At 36.1% G+C, this 20413-nt stretch overlaps 1 protein-coding gene across 6 annotated transcripts in view; it reads right to left on the bottom strand.

Annotated features, from left to right (window-relative positions):
• Nucleotides 1-20413, bottom strand: part of DPYD (dihydropyrimidine dehydrogenase) — a 359733-nt gene that overhangs the window by 224767 nt on the left and 114553 nt on the right. For 5 of the 6 annotated variants that reach the window (XM_048312842.1, XM_048312844.1, XM_048312846.1 and 2 more), the window contains 3 exons: nucleotides 14710-14906; nucleotides 10763-10844; nucleotides 7489-7576 (listed from right to left, as the gene is read on the bottom strand). In XM_048312842.1, coding sequence (XP_048168799.1) covers nucleotides 7489-7576; nucleotides 10763-10844; nucleotides 14710-14906 — 367 coding nt within the window. Of the gene's footprint in view, nucleotides 1-7488; nucleotides 7577-10762; nucleotides 10845-14709; nucleotides 14907-19188; nucleotides 20409-20413 lie in introns of those variants that run through there. The other variant, XM_048312847.1, reaches the window with a different exon arrangement.

Raw genomic sequence — 20413 nt, 5'->3', positions numbered from 1 at the left:
AAACAAGATGAAGGAAAGTAAGGAATTTATAAAAATATTATTTAGATTTTTTTATTCTGTCAGTCCTCCTATAGTATTAAGTAGGACAATATTTCAAAGAGTGATTGCATTAAACACATATGGGACCACATACAGTTTTCTTACAAAAAAAAGAGAGCTCAGCTAAAGTAAATTACATGGATCAACTCACAAACTGCACTTTAGTAGGTTGTTCATTCTGTGTCTGAATATTAATGCCGAAGTAAAAAGATGGCAGCATAATAAATATTGGTTCATCTAAAGGATAAAGGTAACTGAGTCAGGGAGTGAACTTTTGGAAACAACATGCAAGTAAGCAAAGCTCTTTTCTTTAGTTGTAAAGCATTCAAGTAACATCAAATATGAGAATACACTATACAAGATCACCATTTTGTTCAGTGGGGTTTTTTTATACACCTCAAACACAAAAATGCTTAAAAATATATGCTTGAATAAGAAAAAGTGCTAAATAATGTTAGATTACATAATCTGCTAAGATATTAAAAAATTAACTACTCTTAAAAAAATAGGAACCAAATTAATTTTGCCATTATATTTAGATGAGCATTTCTTCAGGCACATTCTCCAGCATCATGGAAAGAGACAGGAGAGTGTTTTGTAAAACATATGCAAGAGAGATTGTTATGCTAAGTAGTTTTGGTAGGAAAGATAAGTAAGTAAGAGCACAAAAATCTGTGTAATTTACAAGTCAATATCATAAGGCTGCCCAAGGGCAGATTATTAGTATTTTTTGAAAATGTCCTAAGACTATTAATAATAAATAAGCTGTTTCGTGAATCTCAGCCCTAAAAGCTTTCAACTGCCTAGTGCTTCCGATGTGTATCTAGGAATATTCCACCAATATCCAGAGCAGTACTGAGAACTAAAGAGCTGAAATAACAGCTTACTACAAATGCCAATAGTAGGAAAAAATGTCTCAAGCATTAAAATTCTTGGATTTATGTACATGGTTGGTCTACAGGAAAGATGCTGCATCGGGAATAATAGCAAGTTCAAATTCCTGCTATAGTATGTAAGAACAGGTTCTTTTCACAGAGCTCCTTTTCTAATATAAGTACTTGGTTTTTAATAACAATGCTTTTTAGATTAAAGAGTAGCAGAAGATAATAAAATAAGGACTAACAAGTTTTGTATTAGAACCAACTGATTGTATAATTCATTTAGAATACTATTCACATGAGACACGAAACAAGAAATGTAGTGTTAAAGAAGGATGCATTTATTCTCCAAGCTGTGAGCCATGAGCTAAGGCTCTCCAGCAGGCAGAGTATAAAGAACTCCTATACTTGACTGCACAGACTTGTGCAGACCTTCTTCCTTGGGACTTCATCTCATGCAGCTGCAGTTCAATGTGCAGTTTTGATCCTGTTTTGTACTAAGTGCAAACACATCTATCACTGGCCTTCTCATGGAATCTTTATTTTAAAAACAACATTTTTAAAATTTAGTTTTAAGATTAGTACTGTAAGGCAATTGTGAAATATTTTGAATTGGTTTTACCCAGATACTGCCACTGCTCTTCATCTCTGCTGTTCTTCAGACTGTTCAAAGTACTCTGACTGACTTCATGACTCATCTTGATTATTTCATTCCCATTATTTCTAATACCAAAGGCTCACAACTTTTTGCAGATACATGAATTTGAGTATGTTGGTTTGCAACAATAAAATATAATTTCAAGTGTTTTTCCTGGTTCCGTAGCCTTTAATATCTTTGACTGTATATGGATACCAATGCTTAAAAGGCCATTGTCACCATTTAAAATCCTTGGTGAAAAGCACTTACTTTGCAAGATTCTGAAACACTGATCTCCCTTGTCTACAGGGGGCAATGAAAAAAACCCAGAAACTAAGCCAGGCACACACTTATTTTGAGTATCTAGCTGATCATGTTTCCAATGACATCATTCTTTCCTGCACTACCTTCCAAAGTATTATTTTTCTCCCTTATTTGTTGTCTTTTATCTGCCTGTCTTTAGGCTTTGGCTTCCTTGCAGCAAAACCTATACTACCTATAAAGTGTCAAAATATTTATGAAATTATAAAGTAATACAAAACAATACCAAAAAACAATACTCCAACAATAGAGCTGGTGATCCTAAGAGCCTAGGGCTGCACAATGCCTGTCCTAAAGCTCTATCTTTAACCAAGGTGCAGTGCCATTTACATGACTTGCTGCATTACCACAGAGGCAAACAGCTCTTCATGAAGGGGCCTAACAGCCTCCCACAACATTTGGGAACATCACAAACACCAAGAAACACAAATCAATTCTGAAAAGCAACCAACTAACAGATAAATTCTGGATATGTTTTCAAATGACTCTGCTTCTAAACTCCTCCTTTGGAGGAGGTAAGTGAAATCACAAGTGAAAAGAAAAAGAAAACTCAGAAATACAAGGTAAATCACAACCAGAGAAGCAAGCAAATAAATGTCTGTTCACAACCTGAAATGAGAACTATTTTGAACATGACATATCTCCTCCATAAATGTCTGTGCCTGGCCATGGGCCTACGGGCCCCATATGCAGATTTCATGTCCTCCAAATTTAGTTTATGAATCAGGAGTACGATGCACAATTTTTTCCTATAGCACAAGCAAAATGAACATCTGTTCACTTTTTGCCACGTAGGTTTATATCTGTGTGGGTGGGTGTGAACAGAGCTCTTGATGTGTAATAGTCCTCCCATCTGCACACCAGGTGGCACTGCATAGTTAATCAGAAGATAATAACAGGCATGAGGAGATTACTTACTTTTTGGGGAAGAGAGAGTAAATCAATCTCACAGAGTTTTTTTTTAAAACAAGGTACATTAATGCTTGCAGTTTTAATTTTTTTTTTTTTTTTTGGTGTGTAATTTCACTCCAATCAATGACATGATCTGATTATAGCATTGTTTGAATGCTATGTTAATTAACTATGAATGACTGCAATTACGACAAAGGTTCTTGCCACAAGGGATTTCATTTATTTTTTTTCTTTTTTTTAAATGTACATTTTTAACCCTTGCAAGCAGAATATACTATTTAGAGCACATTTAAGCAACAATCTGCTTAGATTTACTCAGTACACTCATCTAACCCACCATTTCACAGTATTTAATAGACCTCTGTATACCCATATACAATAAAACGAACTTTACAGCAATTCAGCGTCAGAAGATGGAGGAAGAAACAACAATCTTCACTACTCAATGAGAAGTTAAGTACAAAGTTAGCTAGTGCTGCAAGTTTAACTTTAGTGTTTGTAGGTTTAAAGTGTCTAAGCAATTTCTGGGAATAAGGGCTTTGGATTTTTGTAAAAAGTTAACTAAATAAAACAATATTTGAGGATCTATTTTTATCTGATATCCATCTAAGGAGAATGTAAATGTTCCATAGAACTCTCATATTATGATAAAATATTACAGAATAAGGATAGAGGTTTGTGTAAAAGTCTGCAGAAAATATGTTTATGGTGATAGCATTTTTATGTAGTCGTTTGAATGTCACGTGAAAAATGTCCTTAAATACTTTGAATATTTAGTTCATTCATTTTTATTCAATTAAGTAGTTCTATAAAGAAACTGTTTTGCATTTTCTCTTTCAAAAAGAATATACAATGCTTTGTGGAGTCTTAAAAGACAGAACCACAGAATCATGTTTTCCAAAGAATACAGCTGAACTTCTAGAAGGATGAGTAATAAAAGCCTGGTATCTCTGCATTTGCTCTGATAGCCATGAGAGACACACACACACAGGAAGAGACACAGGAACACAAAGCATTCAGACTGCTCTGTTCCCCGTAGGATACCCTTGCCTGCCTTACTCTGCTGTCTCTGAGGACCATGTGCTCTCTCCTCTAGCCCCTCACCCCTTCATTGATTTCTCCTTTTGCTCTCAGCATGCTTATTCTCTGTTGCCCTGAGACTCTATGGTGTTTACAGAAGGCAGAAACTGATGCAAGATTTTTTTCTTTAAAAGCAAAATTTTCAAACTGATTTGTCAGTTCAGGCACAAATTCTTCACAAACCCTTCTTATCAAAAAGCAGAGCTGATTCAAGGTAGAGTACATTGAGTAATCTTTCAAATCAGGACAGGATGGGATTTTTTTCTATGCTTACTTTTACAGATTGGTTTTAAAACTTTGAATGTTTAATTGGGAGATTTAATTCCTATTCATTAATGTTTATGAGTAGCAAACCCAAAAGTTTTGTAACTGGAAGAGAATTAGAATTCTAAGATGAAAATTTTAAGGACTCTAATTCTTCATCTCTAATTCTTAATTAGCATTTTTAATTGCCCAATGAAATAAGACTAAGTTTAGAAATTGCAGCTACCTAAATGACAATGAAAAAAAGAACTAGAAAAACACAGTAGAGACTCCAAGAATATTGTTAATCCCATTGTTTAGCTGCTACCTTTTTGACCTATAATAATTATCATGCATGCTATTGTCTATCATTACTTTCAATGTAAAAAACTGAGAATCGTGGACTACCCTCTAATACTTAACGTTAGCTGTAATCTGAAATTGTGACTGCTGGAGAAAACCAGATGCATGGTGTATCTCTTACATTGCCATTGCCCAGCTGGATCCTTACTGATTATCCAGGAAACTATGAAAGTTTTTCCTAGTTCAACATATGTCTTCATAACCCCAAATTCCACATCAGTCTTCACAGCCTAATTGGGAAAGGTAAGATGGAGGTAAGGTGTGACTCAAACTGAGCCCCCAGAGGCTGTCAAAGGTTGGTGACACATACTGGCCACCTGTTTGTTTCCAAGGCTAGAACAAGGTACTATTCTCAACTTTGAAACAGTGACTAAATGCACCAGACCTACTGGGTGGAGAGCATCTTTCCCCTTAAGATAAACCAGCACAGCCTCAATGCCTCAGTAAGCAAAGAATTGAAGTGAAGCATCCTTATTTATTATTATTCAATTCAAATAAGTCTATTAAACTGTATCCTTTTGTGAACTTCTTAGGAATTCTTTACCTCTCATGTCAGAAACACAGCAAATAGCTGATTAGAGCACACTTTTAACCTGTCCAAACAGCTCTTACAAAAAGCCTTTGCTATTCTTTTTTCTTCAATATGGTCACTTGCTAGAATGCTCAGACCTCAGTCACCTACGTTTTAGCATCGATAGAACCTGCAGTGGAGGGCTCTTTCCCTACTGCACACAATTTTCCCACCAGCAATAGATTTTCCCTGATGCATAACCGTGTGAAAAATAGTTTTCAACGTTTTCTTCGCAACTCCACCTGCCCTCAGGTAGCTGGTTACTCACAAGTGCTCTTCCGTTTCATGAATCACACATGGACTTTTATACAATCCCAACTGATAAAATCTCAAGTTCCATCTCATTTGCAAGACTAAAGGGTGTGCTTTTCAAAAACCACATTGCTGTGAAAAAGTCCTCTCACACTGTACTCTCGTCCCATCAGGGATTTCATTTTTTTTTACACACTCATTTACTTTTTCTTTTTTCCACTAACAGGGAAAATTGAAAACTACCACATTTATTTTCCATCAAGGTACAAATTCATTCAGAAGCAAATTACAACAAAAAATAAATCTTCTGTTTTATGTAAGTAGCTCTATAATTATTTTACCCCTATGATTCAGGGTAATGTTCAAATGTGATGTTTCATTGAATATGTTTGTTCAGTAGGCAAAGAACACAAAAAGAAATGCAGTTCAGACTCATTATGGAAAAGCGGCTGTTGCTGAGAGCTTATAAATGCTGTATTGCATTAATATAGTTAACTCCATAAATATGCAACCCCTTGGCATGTCCTCTCCCTCTCACTACCAGTATGCAAGGCCACATTACTGTCCAGTGTCTTACACAGTACCGCAAAAGTGAGATGACAGGCAGACAAGGGGGTACAGAGAGGGACCAACTTCATCATAAATTCAAGGAAGCTTCCAATAACAAAACTTTGTAGGTACACATAATCCTTCATTAGCATTTATACCCTCTGTTTCCTAGTACAATCAATGAACACATGCTTTACAGGAGAATTATGCTTCAGATACCATCTCTTGTTTATTAAAATTCTGGCTGTGTCCCTTTACCTAGCATCTATATGGCAAAATGTTGTCTGGATATATAGATCTATATATAGATTTATGTCTAACCAAAATATATTTTATATTAGAATACCTTTATTAAGGTCAGAAAATAAACATACATACATAAACCAAACACCATTTCTATGTGAAGTGCTCAGTGGTCATTTTTGCTGGCACTAAACTGAACTGTTATCCTAAGCTTCTGAGTCAGAAGTGCAGAGGAACGATGCTGATGTTAAAAAAATTACTGAGAATTTTTTCCTAAGTGCTAGACTCACAGAAAACAAATGCTTATGAATTAATTCCTCATTAGTGAGATTTTGCTATGCAGTTTGAAAGACACAGATGAAAACAATGAAAAATAGAAGTCACACCATTTGCCTTGTATACAATAACATCAAAATATGATACATCAGAATTCCTATACATGGAAGTTCTCTAACAATGTGAGGATTTAGGATTACATAAATCACAACACTCTGTGCTATCATTACACAACAGAATAGACCTGCAAAGCTTATTATACTGCATAACCAGATGGTAAACAACAGTTGTCATTGTACTAAGAATTACATCTCTGTAATCAATAATAGGAAGGAGGAACAGTTGGACAACTTGTTTCCTATTATGTTCACTTAGGCAACGTCTAGATCAATAAAGAGCATTAAGCCTCATACCAACTGTAGACAATGCCTGCTCAACATGCCTATCATATGGCAGCAATGGGTCCAGCTGCACTTCAAAATACTTTTAAATGGATAACAATTCTAATCTAACATTAAAAAGAAGCAATGATGCAAACAGCAGAGAGGTACAGGACTTCTCTAGTACATGAGAGAAGACAGACGTATGATGCCAGTTTCAGTATAAGTCAAAATCAGCTTATTTTGTTAACCCACTCCGTAAGTACTTTTCACTACAGCCTATCTGAAGGATGTTACACATTTTATACGGATGAAAGAAAAAAAGCAACCAAGCATGATATCACTGGCTTACATATAGACTCAGTAATTGTGTGGGTGTAGTAAGCTGTGCGCAAAAATTGAAAACTAAACTTGTGTATCGCTCCAGGCCAATATGGCAATTAATTACAAGCAAATTTGTAGTTCATCCATTTTTAACTATTTAAGCAAACAATAAATCAACCCATTCAGCTACATTCACATCTTACTTAAAGATCTAAAATATAAATGTGAAAATTTTAATAACTGTCTTAAGGCCACTAGCTGTAGCTTCCTGATCTTATAATTTTTCTTATATCCCATACTTCCATAATTCATCAAATTAAAGCTTTCTCCCATCATTCTATTAACAAACATACAGGTTCCAGTTTATTCCAGTCCTTCAATTTCAACAGGACAAAACATGGGACTGTGAGCTCTTCTTACCTATTCCAATAAAGACTGCTTTATAGCCATCTTCCTTCAGGGTACGGAGTGTCATTCCATCCACTGCAAGGCCTTTCCTAAAAATGATCTGAAAGAATTAAAAATTGCTTGGTTTCAATGTGACAACTTGAAAATAATTTCTATTCTTCTCTTTCTATGTCTTGCATACAGGCACCTCACAGGATCATCTAGTGAGCAAACAAAGGAAATTGTTTTCCCCCAAACCAGGCTTTAAAGGCCAGATTGCTCTGACTTAAGCAAGTGGCACAAACTACAAATGGGTAAAAAAGTACCTTCAGATCATCTTCAGATGGGAACCACCACAGCTTTGCTTGGTTTCTGCTGTAAGCTAAAAGGTCTAAAGCAAACTAAACAAACAGATAACGCCTATCTATGGAACAAAATACTGAAGTAGAGCTGAAAATAGCAGTTTTCTACTGTGAGTAAATATCTGTATTCAGTGCTGACTACAAAAGGCTGTAGTTTCACCCATGCAAAAACCTGAATACAAGAAACATGTCGTGGAAGCAAGAACCTCCTTTAGGGAATATGCACTGAACAGATAGCCAGCACGCCAACCAAAACCCAATCAGTTTATGTTACTGCACAAACATTAGTGAAACTATGACATGACACTATTCTGAAGAGAAAACCAAGCAATGCTCTCTGCACAGTATCAGGTACTTGGCAGGCCGCTAGATGTGCAGAATGCAATGCCAGTAAACAAGGAAGGATTGTATTGCTTTTTGCTGCATACTCAGAGCTCACAGCCCAACTTTTGAGATCACTATCTAGAACTCCTGTATGCCAAAAAAACCCTCAGTGATGCCAGTGGTGCTTTTGTGAATTCAGAAAACCTGCCTGCAAAAGACAGAATACTCTTCGCAAATTACAGCGTGCCCTACTCAATTGTAATGAAGCAGCACATTCTGCACGGTAAACTAACAGAGGTTTTCAAAATTATGAATGACATAAGTTTTGATTTAGGCTTGCAATTGTTAATTCTAATTTAGACAAGCAACAATGCCCACAGTGCAGTGATAGGTGTTCATTTATTGAAAGAAATAACTCATAGCAATCAAAACACACTTATAATCTACACTTGTTTCTGTTCAATTAGTTTTTACTTTCAGAAGCAAAAGCTGAAGTTTTTTTCCAGAGCCATGCTCCACCACCAATCCTGCTCTGAGCAGCCACTGCACAGGCTGAGCACCTAGAGTAGTTGTAAGAGTGTAAGGGACGGGGAATAGTGTTTGTTGTGTGTTCAGGCAACCAGCGATGGCAGTCCCTGTGCAGAGGTCATGCAGCTGGAGATACACACACCTTTTGTCCATCACTCCTAACCCCAAGGTCTTTGAGCACATAAAGTGTGTGTGATTCCTCTTCTGATATTTCATACTTCTTGACATAGGTATGTGTGTTTTTATCTCCGCATCTTAGACTCTCTGAACTTGAATGCTTTCCCCCAGGTTTTTTATATCACTTGTTATTTTACTTTACAAAATGCAATGCTGTTGTGTAAGCTCTCTACTTTGTGATCTTAACAGTTTAGCCTTCAAGCCACTGTGTATCTTGTTTGTTATTCAATCTGCCTGTATTTCATTTAATATACTTTTCAGGTTGGTGGGGAAAAAAAGGCAGAGGTAAAATACCATTTACACTACTTAAAACACTGACTTTCTTTGTCTTTGGATATCTAGTACAAATTTTATCTGAGGTGAAGAAGCCATGTACTGTTGCAATCCTTAAAACAATACAGACTCCATCCTCACCTGCAACAAAAGACATTCCATAAATTGTCATTACATTTTTTTTATCCTGTTGTGTACATACGTTATGAAAACCTAATGAAGGAATTTAAACAGCAATACTATTTTATGTGAGGATTCATAATACATCTAGGGCCTAGCTCTGCAATCCTTATTCAGCTGACTAATTCTTACTAATTTCAGTGGAATTACTTGAATAAACAGCACTACTGAGCATTTACTCAACACAGTACCTTCCACCATTCGAAATGCTTTAAGTAAACACAAGAAAATATTTCCAGCTTAGAGAGGTATAAAGCTAAGGTACTTATTTAACCAGCTTGCCAAAGGGTCAATTGCAAACCAATGGCAGAGCTTTGAAGCAAATTTACATTGAGATTCTCTGCTGCACTCCAGAACTGCAGAGGACCTGCAGGTCAAGATGACATGGTGGTTCCATCAGTCCGTTCTGGAGACCCTGTCATAACACAAAGCCCTGGGAACTGAGATTGGCAGAGGATTCTCAGGAGTCTGTGCCCAGCAGTTTTGTCTAAAGTTGTCTCAGTGCTCTGTTTAACCCCATCCCTAACTAAACCTCCATTCTGTAATTTTTTTCAAGGGTTTCAAAGGGAACTTTAAAGTAGAAAAACAGACCTGTAGCACTTAAAACCTTATCTTGCATCTTACCAGCATTTTTATAAAACCTGGGCAGAACAATGTTCTCACTCAGGTCTTGTGACAACTGCCTACTGCTTTTATAATATGAATCAACATGAAAGATTCCAAGAAGAATTTCTTGCTTCACTGAAGGTTTTAGTAACGTATTAAAAATAAAGTATCCCTCCTGTTACTCAAAAATTTGATCTAGTGATACATTCTAAGTTTGTAACTTCTATTACAATGTGCAGCAATTGTAAAAACTATCTAAATCTTCAGCTCAAGTCCTAAATTAACAATAAATTGCTGTTCCCATTATCTATAAACAACACACATTTATTTAACAGAATAATGCATAACTATTGCTTTCCAAGAAGTTGAATAGACTGTTATTGTTTATAACAGATGATCATGTTAACACTTTAATTTGATGCATTTTATTACAAAATTAACTTGGATGCAAGACTGTATGATAAACCATAAAGAAAAAAAAATCAGGGAGAAGGAACAAAAGAAGTATCAAATATGAATGGTTTAAGTAGTGCCAAACTTGATTAAAAAAAAATCAAATCATTCCAATAGCTACACTGAACCCCTAAAGCAATTTAGGAATTTGTTTCTTACAGACAATTAATCACATGCAGGCATGCCAGATGAGAACTATTGATTGCCCTTTTCCAAACTAGTGGCATTCAGACAGGAGACAGACAAATGCCCTGAGCAAGAGGAAGCATCTTCCTGCCTCTGTCTAGCATAGCTTTTAATCGTTCTTTACTAATGTGCATGACATTTTGCTGTTAATCTTTGGCAGAGTTCTTGTTCTTTTTTTTTCTTTGAGCTATACATAGGCAGGATATATTTTTCATTACCTTCACTCCAAGATCCTTCATAAGCTCGGCTTCAAAATTCACTACATCATATGGCAATCGGAACTGGGGGACTTCAGACATACTAAAATAAATAAAAATGCTTGTGAAATACCCATAACTATCAGGAAAAGAGGATTTTTAAATTTGTTTTTTATTATTATCATTATTAGCTAAAATACTTATAACACACCTTAGTTAATTTTGACATATGTGAATGGGAATGTGCTGAAATGTGACTCTTGACTTTTTTTAATTGTTAGAGTGACAAAAAAGCTTTATTCATCCAATGCTAAAAATATAGGTCAGGAAGGCAGTACCTTCAACACTGCCCACACCTGTAGGTAACTATTTAACATATATTATGTTTGAGTTCTAAAGGACTTCAGCTCCATTCCTTTTGTTCACCAGAATATGTAACACTAAACTTAAGATATTCATTTAAAAAAGGACCTCATGGCTACTAAAAGCAAAGTGACATAGCAATCTTTGATTAAGCTATCCAATAAGAGAGAATCAAATTTCCCATACAATTTTTTAAAGTGTTACATATGCTATTTTGAGCTATGAGCTATTAAAACTGTACCCACCTCCATTTCTACTTCATAAATTTTTTATGATTTTTCAGGATGGACAAACACTATCAGCTGTTGATTTCATGTCTGCTTTTTGACTTAATGTGTATTAACTGGCATTTTTTCCTCCTGGGGAAGATTAGGAATGACATCTTCAAGTTCCCAGAATCACAAAAGGGGAAAACTGCAGTGCCAATATAGGATCTCAGTTTATATCTACTCTTACAGATCTAATAAATATATATTTATCTCCAATGAAATGAAATCTATATATGCCAGTTCAAAATCTCTACTGTAAAACATGTTGCAGATAAACACAGTGAAGTTATATTTTAGATACTTTTGTTCAATGAAGATAAAAACCGAAATATGCAGAAAACTAAAGGCTTCTCCCCAGATACTTCTAAGCTTCAAACGGTCTAATCTGTTCTCAAATTAATGAATCTGTAATATCCATAACAAAGCACTGGCACAAGAGATTCACTGCAGCTTATTTTACATATTGATATTGACCACACCATCTTTAGCATCTAACTTTAACAGGCCAGAAGAGTTTTATTTATTTTAAGTTGCATCAACTTTAATTATATTGATAAGAAACTGGTGTTCTTCCTTATTTCTAATACTGCCCTTTTTACACCTTTCTTGACCAGTGTGCAATGAGAAGTGTTGTAAATATCAGATATAATGAAAGTGTCAATACAACTTTCACAGGTCATGCTAAATAAAGGTGTCTGAGGCAGAAACCAATGTATCAACATGATTCTGCAACAGAGATTCAATAAAGAAATCTAATCAAAAAAAGGAAAGTGCTATTTTCCAAGACACCTATGTATTTGTTGGAGGCCTGTCATTTCCACAATAGGCTCCCAGAACAGTACTGGTTGTGTTACATCACTGTCAGAATCTGCAAACACTTTTTTGCTCTCATTAAACATTTACTTAGTCTGATGCTGTGAGGTATACCCACATGCATGCACATTAACTATGAAAAGAGGCTTTTTATGAAAGTCAACTGATACATCAATAATTCTGAAACAATTTCTTTCAGCAGCAGAAGATGCTTTCTGACTCTGCAATGGAGAGACAGAGGGGGAAAAGAAAATGGGGCAGAGATGGAGGAGGGATGCAGTGGATACAAAGTGTCCCACAAATTCACCTCTACCTCAAATCTGACCCAAGCCAGAGGTGCTTGGACAGGTGCCTGGCATTTCTCAGCAACCTCAAATTACTGTTGCTCCAGGGGCAGCTCTTGGTACATTGTAAAGCAGTGCCAGAGGTAGGAGTACAAGTAGTAAAGCTTGTTCATGGTCTCTAAGCAAGAGCATGGTGTGCTCATGCCTACTCTACTATAGAGCATAAATTTTACACAACTGGTGAAATATAGGAAAACCTGCCCATAACTATGAAAAATCCAGACGCGTTCAGAGAAGCACAGATTTATGTTACATTTAAATATCCGACCACAGGAACTGCAATCACTAGGCACCTTTCCAGTGTCACAATATTATGAAAATTAGCTACGATGCAAAAAACATCCTAACTAAAAACAACTGGAAAAAACTTTAAGAAGGCACAAACATGACCATTATAAACAGCTGATTCCAAATACAAAATTGATTTGGTCTTCTTAGCAATTTGCAATAGTTTATGAAGCCTTGAAAACACACCCATCAATAACCCAAATTTGTTAAAAGATGTGCTGCAAAGACTTAGAAATGCAATAATGGATGATTGCTGCCACAGGCCAACCCCCCTTCTGTTTCAAGATTAAAATAAGGAAAAAAGGAATTAATGCCCTTAAACCACACGTGAACATTTCTACGGTGAAAGGAAGTAAAATTTGACCTTGATTGAGATATGTTCTTTAAGACTCAGAAGAAAGAAATACATTTTAAAATACACTCCTCAACCATTAAGGATACTAACAGAACAGGCAAAACTCCATGTAAGGCTTTTTGCAATAAGAGAAACAGACAAAACATTATTTTAAATTCAACTTAAACCATGAAGAACTTAAGATCACACTGCTTCAAATACACAAGCACATATTAAGCAGCTGGAGCATTGTACTATAAGCGCTGAAGGAAGTCCTGCTTTGTATTGCCAAGTCCAACCTGAGTCCAACCTGTTACCAAAAAAAGCCTTTTTGTTAAAAACCTCTTATTAATGCTGACTACTTTACAGCAACAAAACTGATTTTAATCTGGTATTTATCATAGCATGTGCTACTCAACAGGTGAATAGGTATTTCACATACTAAATTTGCAATCCTCTATGGTAACTAGTTCAAGTAAAACAGCTTCACAGTTAAATGCCTATGGATTAACACCTTGGTAATCAGGTAGAATAATTCTGAACCTCACTGGGAAAAATGCAAGTAATCAGTTCAACTTCTCCAGAATTGATTCTCTTTCTTGCAGAGCACTGAATAAGTATTTGACATTATGACATTATGGATCAAATTCATTAACCGTGTCAACTCTATTGATTTCAGTGATGCTGCATTAAGAAATATAAGTGCATCACCCTTCCTTCTCTCTGTTTCATTACATTTTGTATTTTTTAAACACAATCTGTGAATACATTTTGTACTCTTTCACATCTTACATTGTAGAACTTAATTTTGATTTTGAATGGCTTGGTATCCACTAGTCAGTGTCTGAATTATCTTATACACAGGGATTCCAAAAAACCTACTAGATTTGATCACAGCCATTGCTGCAGTGGCAAAAATTCATTTTCTAGTGTAGAGGACCGACACCATGCAAATATCAGCCAAGGGTTTACCACACAGGAACACTGCAAAGGTACCTTCCTTTATGTATTTGTAACTTTTTGAAGGTTGAGAATTGCAGGGGGTTTATTTCACCCATATTCTATGGTCTGCTAAAGCTGCACCCATGATTGTCACTGTCACCTTTATTTGCACAAGGTAGTCCAAGAAAGCATTCTAAACCTAAAATTCTCCATGAAATTAGTATCTCTCTAAAACTTTTGAATCATTCTTTCACTATGGCTACAGTTACTTAATTTTGTTTTAGAAGTTTTGGGTAAGGGAAAATGGTTCCTGACACCATTTTCTAATATGTTAATTTGGTAACAACAACTGCACCCTGAAATTTAACAGGTCATGTGAAAAGAATATAGGAGATAGCCAACAGATTTCCAGTTAAAGCTTGCCTGTAACTGTACCTCTCTTAATGTGAATGATCAATGATTTAAATAAAAAGTTACTTTTACAGATCTGAAATTTTCTACTCTCTTCCTCTGCTAAAAGTAGAGGGATCACATATAATATATGTATGTACAACAGTTCTTGCTATGTTTTCTACAATAACTGGAAACAGTGCTTTGTTATCATTGTTTTATTACCTTAAGCCCCCAAGGTACTCCTGCTTTTCAAATATGGTGATGTCTGAATAGCCCAATCGAGCCAAAAAGGTAGCACAACTTAAGCTTGCAGGTCCCGCACCAAGAAGAGCTATCTTCACCTGATATGCTTCAGGCATATCTTCTGGAGGAGGTAAGGAAGGGTTTCTGATCTGAGGAATATTCATGGCTTTGAAAACCTGAAAAGCAACACAATCAACAGGTTAAATACTTTACATACCCTCCTTACATTTTATTGTGAATGACATGATGGAAGCTTCTGCTAGTACTGTCACATAGCTGATATAGTATAGCAGATTGCATCGCAACATTATAGCATCCAAATGACACGATGTGTGCATTTGTGAGGGATGCTGTATTTGCAGGGTTTGGTCCTTTTACGGGTCTTTTTGTCTTAAAAATCTCTGAAGTCAGAGAAGTCAGTCTCTTTCGCTCCTGTAAATTTTACAGAGAAGACAGAGCCAGACTACCAGTAACAGAATAGGAATGCAAAGTCAGCCAGATGGCAGAGAATCTCTGCAATGCCAAAAAATTTCCCTGCAAACAAATTATTCTTACTAGTAGAAAAATACTTCCGCAAATAGTGCAAAGGACTACAGTGCCAGTAAAGGGGCTTTGCTTCGTCAAGAGACAACCTGCGTGATCCTAGAAAAATCACTTACAGCTTGAATTTCTAGAGGTGGTGGGTAACAAACTTTATGCAGGTTGGAAATGTTTTTTAGGAACCACCCTCAGCCTTCAGTGCTGTATTTTCATTGGCAATCCATGCTTTAGATGCCTCCTCTTAGATAACTTTTATAGGACTTTATTTTAGTTTCTTATCTATTTCATATCTTGTCCACTTTTTAATTGGGTTTCCAAAAACTGTAGACATACCTGAAAATTAGACTGTTCTCCCTATGCCTCAATTATTCATTCACCTGCCTAATGGTGATGATCTGCTCCAATCTGTCCTGACTATTTAAAATACTTTGGAACAGTCTCTGCCCACTGTAGTGCATTTCTACAGAACTCAACACAGTTGGCTGCTAACCTAGTTGTAATGTCACACAGTTTTTCAGATTTGCATTAAATCAGTTCTTTACTCAGGCATACAGGTAAGAGGTGAAGGCAGAAATATTCTGCATCCCCCAAGCTAGACTTCACTGTCCTCTGCACAGAGGAATTGAATCTCTATCTTGTATGAGCTACAAAAGGAAAGAACAGACTTACAGCCTTAGAGGCTACTAAATGTTAGAAGCATGGAAGAGCACAGAAAATCTTCTTTTTACTTGGACATTACAGGGAAAAATGTTTAATCCAAACAGTATATAATTGTAGCAGACAAAAGGATTCAAGAGAGCATTGCATGGGGATTCTCAGTCATATCACAAATACCCTCAATGCAGCATCTCAAAAACTACCAGGAGACCACACTGCTCCCCACCTATTGCAATGCAGAGCTGTGTTCCATAAGTACTAACTAGTCCTCTAAAATACATACACTGTCATTTGTCTTAATAAATATTGTATTTAAACTATTTAACAAGCTTACCAACAGATTTTACTTTCCTTAGAATTCAAGAAGCAAAGGGTTTTCAAGTTAAACCTTGGCAATTCCACTCATGATTAGAATTTTTCATTTATATTTTGAATCGATGTTCATTTTCTTCATGTGCACTTGAGCACTCATGCTAGGTAAACCAATGATTAGTTCCTTCCCTCTCTAAAATTTCTGTGTCAAACTCCCCCAGTCTTTGTAAATTGACACAGCGGTTTAACAAACTGCATGAAGCAAGAGACAGATAATTGTTTTAAAGAAAGAATCATTTAAACCTGACAATTCATACAATATGGGAAAGTTTAATGTGGTTATTAATGGATTTCACAGGCTGAAAAGCTCACATTGTACTGTGAAACTAGACTATGATAACCAAAACGCAATGATATTTCTAAAATGTCTGCTTTGTTAGATTCATAAGAAAGTGCTTGAATTATACCAAATTTTAGTCTCATGTAGCTGTTTAAGAAGGCTATTCAGTAACAAAAATTATATAACTTGCATATTGTATGTGTATATTGAACACTCCGAATATGCATATGCTTAACAAATTTACTACTAAATTTACTTTATTGTTAACATAACTATTTTTATATGTATTATTGAATAGTCATACCCATCAAATAAATGTTACACTGAAGTTCCACACCACTGTAGTGCAGTGTTAAGCTTCAGAAACCAAGCACTCACGCAGAAAATCCTAGGAGTTCAGGCTGAATGGTCAACTTTAATTCTGCCTATTTGCAAACAGGGTGAAACTGTCTTTATGCAGCACAGCCAGCTTGTGTGGCAGTATCTTGCCATCTGGAATTCAGTGGCAGTTTTGCATATTAAGGCTGGCAGGGTAACTGTGTGAAAATAGCAAACTGCTTTAATGCATTTCAAAGGATTTTTACTCACCTAATGGTGAAGTTTCCCTATATCGTAATTCATTTAATTAAATATCACTGAATTCCTCTGTATAAATCCTTTGGTGGCCAGAGATGAGTAACTGGCAAGCGTTCAGTGGCACATTACATGCAACTGTCCTTTCTGCTTCTAATCTCTTCAGACTGTGTTCAGGATGAAGGTAAAATTTAATACTATTACCCTTCTTTTCACTTTTCCTTCAACAATATGATTTCTTTTTTGTTTGGATGGAGTTTTTCCTTTGTTTTAGAGGGCTTTTTAACCAAGACCCATTCAGGAAAATGAGACCAAATGATGAATTTTAAAGCAGACTCTCAGTGAAAAGACTCAATCATCATCCTCATGTCTGCCTTTCCTTCTGGCTCTTTCTCATACACAGTCGAAAGAGATTAGATAGATTAATAATAGACATTAATAACATTAGGCATTTATTCTTCAACTTTTTATCAAATATGACGTAATTATCATTACTTCACTGTCTAGGGCCTATTCAAATTAAACCCACATTGATTCTGTCCACTTCTTATGCCTCATGTCCATTAGGGTCCTCCAACAGGATATCCCAGCTTATAAAACTTGGTACCCAAGTGAGATCCAATTCAACCAAACCAAAACAGCCAATCAATTCTGCTAAGTTCCAACAACTGAAAAAAAAATCTCGATTCACACATCTATAATATATTACCGTTTTCCTATTTGCATCACTTCAATGTGTAAAGGTGTGAGAGCACTTGCTCAATGCTCTCTACAGCATGATTCTCTATAGTAAGAAATCTAAGAGTTTGCTGTATTCTCTGATGTAAATAAAGCATCCTTTCACTGCAAAGGGGTTGGTTCATATTCCAAAACATTCACCAAAGAGCATAATCCAAAATATATAAAAATAACTCATAACACAAGTTTGTATCCAGGTTCCACAAGATGTTCCACTTAAGCCAACTACAGTGGTTTCAACAACTGATTCCAGTTTTAGTTTCCTGGAAAGTTTTAGCCAACTCATTTTAGCTGCTTTTCAGAATGCAGATAGGGAAAAGCTTATTGTTACCCTCATGTAATAAAATCCTGGTTCTTTTCTTCACTACACCACTCTTGTATTAGCATGTTTTGATGAAAAGTGGTGACATTTGGCAAAGAGTAGCAGGTGACTCAGAGAAATGTATTTTGCTAATCAGATGAAAATAATTTTATGGCATAGTAAGAATGAATTAAATGAGTCTAAAACATTTAAAACAGGTTATAAATTATATTTAGGATTTTTACCTCAAATTTCATGTAATTTAAACAAAGTAACCAATTTCAGTCAAAAGTGGCACAATGCTAGGGTTTAGTTGACAAGGTGGTCTTCAGTCAAAGGTTGGACTTGATGATCTTGGAGATCTTTTCCGACATTTATGATTCTGTGATCCCTGGCAGTGTTCGAGGCCAGGCTGGATGGGTCTTTGAGCAACCTGGTCTAGTGGAAGGTGTCCTTGCCCCTAGCAGGGTAGATGGAACTGGATGATCTTTAAGCTCCCTTCCAATACAAGCCATTCTACTCTTCTATGATTGCTTAAAATTATTTTTGGACTATGACAAAAAAATTTATTAAACAAAACAGTAAATAGATTGAAAGCTTAATCTCAGTGTTAAAATGTAAAAAACCCTTTGTCTGATCCTACAAAACCAGACTATCAAAACATACTTACTTTGTATACCCAAGATATACACAGAAGGACATATTTCAGAAGGACAAACAGAAGGACAATTTAAGCTTTTAATAAAACAAATCATAACTAAATCCTTTATATTCTTCAGGCATAATGCTTGGTCCTATGCTTAAAAAGCTCTAGAAATAAGTTTATCAGCCAGGTTTACAGTTAAATATCCTTCACTAAGGCGGTGCAATACCAAATGGCTACTGACATAGACATTAGGATCTTGCTGGGATTTATTTTAGTGTGTAACATATCAGTGTACACTGAATTGTTATCAGATTTTACTAGTGCACAGACAGTAAAATACAGGCAATGAAATCAGGAACATTTAGGAACTGGTTTTATTAGTTTCACACTTTCCCACTGGTTTCCATGGATATTTATCTGTAGGCTGGTTTATATCAATATGGGGCAGTTGAATATTTAAAGAAGAAAATCATATTCTGCACACATTTTAATACAAAATGAAGCAAATTGCATGCACAGTAATCTTGTTGAACTTGTCAAATTACATGATCACCCAAATAATTCCATTTAATTGCATATGATGTTACAAGAAGTGTTTTTTCCACAGACATGTGCTAGTTACAAAACCTTGATTTTCCCTCCACAATTTAAGAGCTAAAGTTGCAATACTTCAAGTTTTTATGGAAGTGAGTGCTTACAAAACTAGGGCCTAAAACATCTTATTAAAGACTTCAAATCTCCATTATTATAGTTCAAAGATATCCCGCGGATCTAGGACATTGCAGAGTCCAAATCTCAACGTTTCATGAATCCCACCACTAAACAGACATAGCAACATTCATGCAAATGACTTAAAAATTCAAAACTTATTTAATATCTGTAAAACATGCTGTAGAGAAGTTTATCTAACTTGCCCAAATATCAGCAATCTTTCGGCATTGGACGGAGAAATTAGAAGTCCCCAGATTCATCCCCTGAACTATTGTCTGAAGGGGGTGGTGTAGCTTTCTACAAACCTCAAACTTTATTTATTTTTATCATGGATTTCAACATGATTTAAAAGATAAAATTACCTAAAGATGTATTAAAATTAATACTGATAAATAAGGGGCTTTTTCTACTTGTCCTGCTGCCTCAGCTCCCCAGAACAATCCTCCTCTGCTGCTGCAGTACATGTATCCATGGCGGTGATTATGCCCAGGCTGGTATCTCAAGGCCATCCACTGCAGGAGTGGCAGCCCCATGAGAACCACCTTCTCCTCACCTACACTACAGACTGGTCAGAGCTGTCAATAAACAACTCAAAGAGGGACCCTAAGCCCAAGGGCACAGTGCACCACTCCATGGCAATCCCTCAGGGAAGACATTTCTTCCTTGACTGTGGTGGGCTGGGGGAGAAGGGAGGTTCAGCACTCAGGTTCCTAAGCAGAATGCTCCTTCCAGCACAGGTACTCTGCTGAGATGTCCCCAGGTGAGCAGCAGGTAAGCCCATACAATGCCTTTTTTAGGAAAAACACATATCAAATCTCCTTTTCCGATTTCTTTCTGCTGCAGCAGTAGTCAGAATGTATCTGCA

Source organism: Corvus hawaiiensis, chromosome 9, assembly GCF_020740725.1.
Source record: "Corvus hawaiiensis isolate bCorHaw1 chromosome 9, bCorHaw1.pri.cur, whole genome shotgun sequence".
NCBI classification, from domain to species: domain Eukaryota; kingdom Metazoa; phylum Chordata; class Aves; order Passeriformes; family Corvidae; genus Corvus; species Corvus hawaiiensis.
Note: the sequence above shows the minus strand (reverse complement) of the source record. Positions and strands in the feature narration are given on the sequence as shown.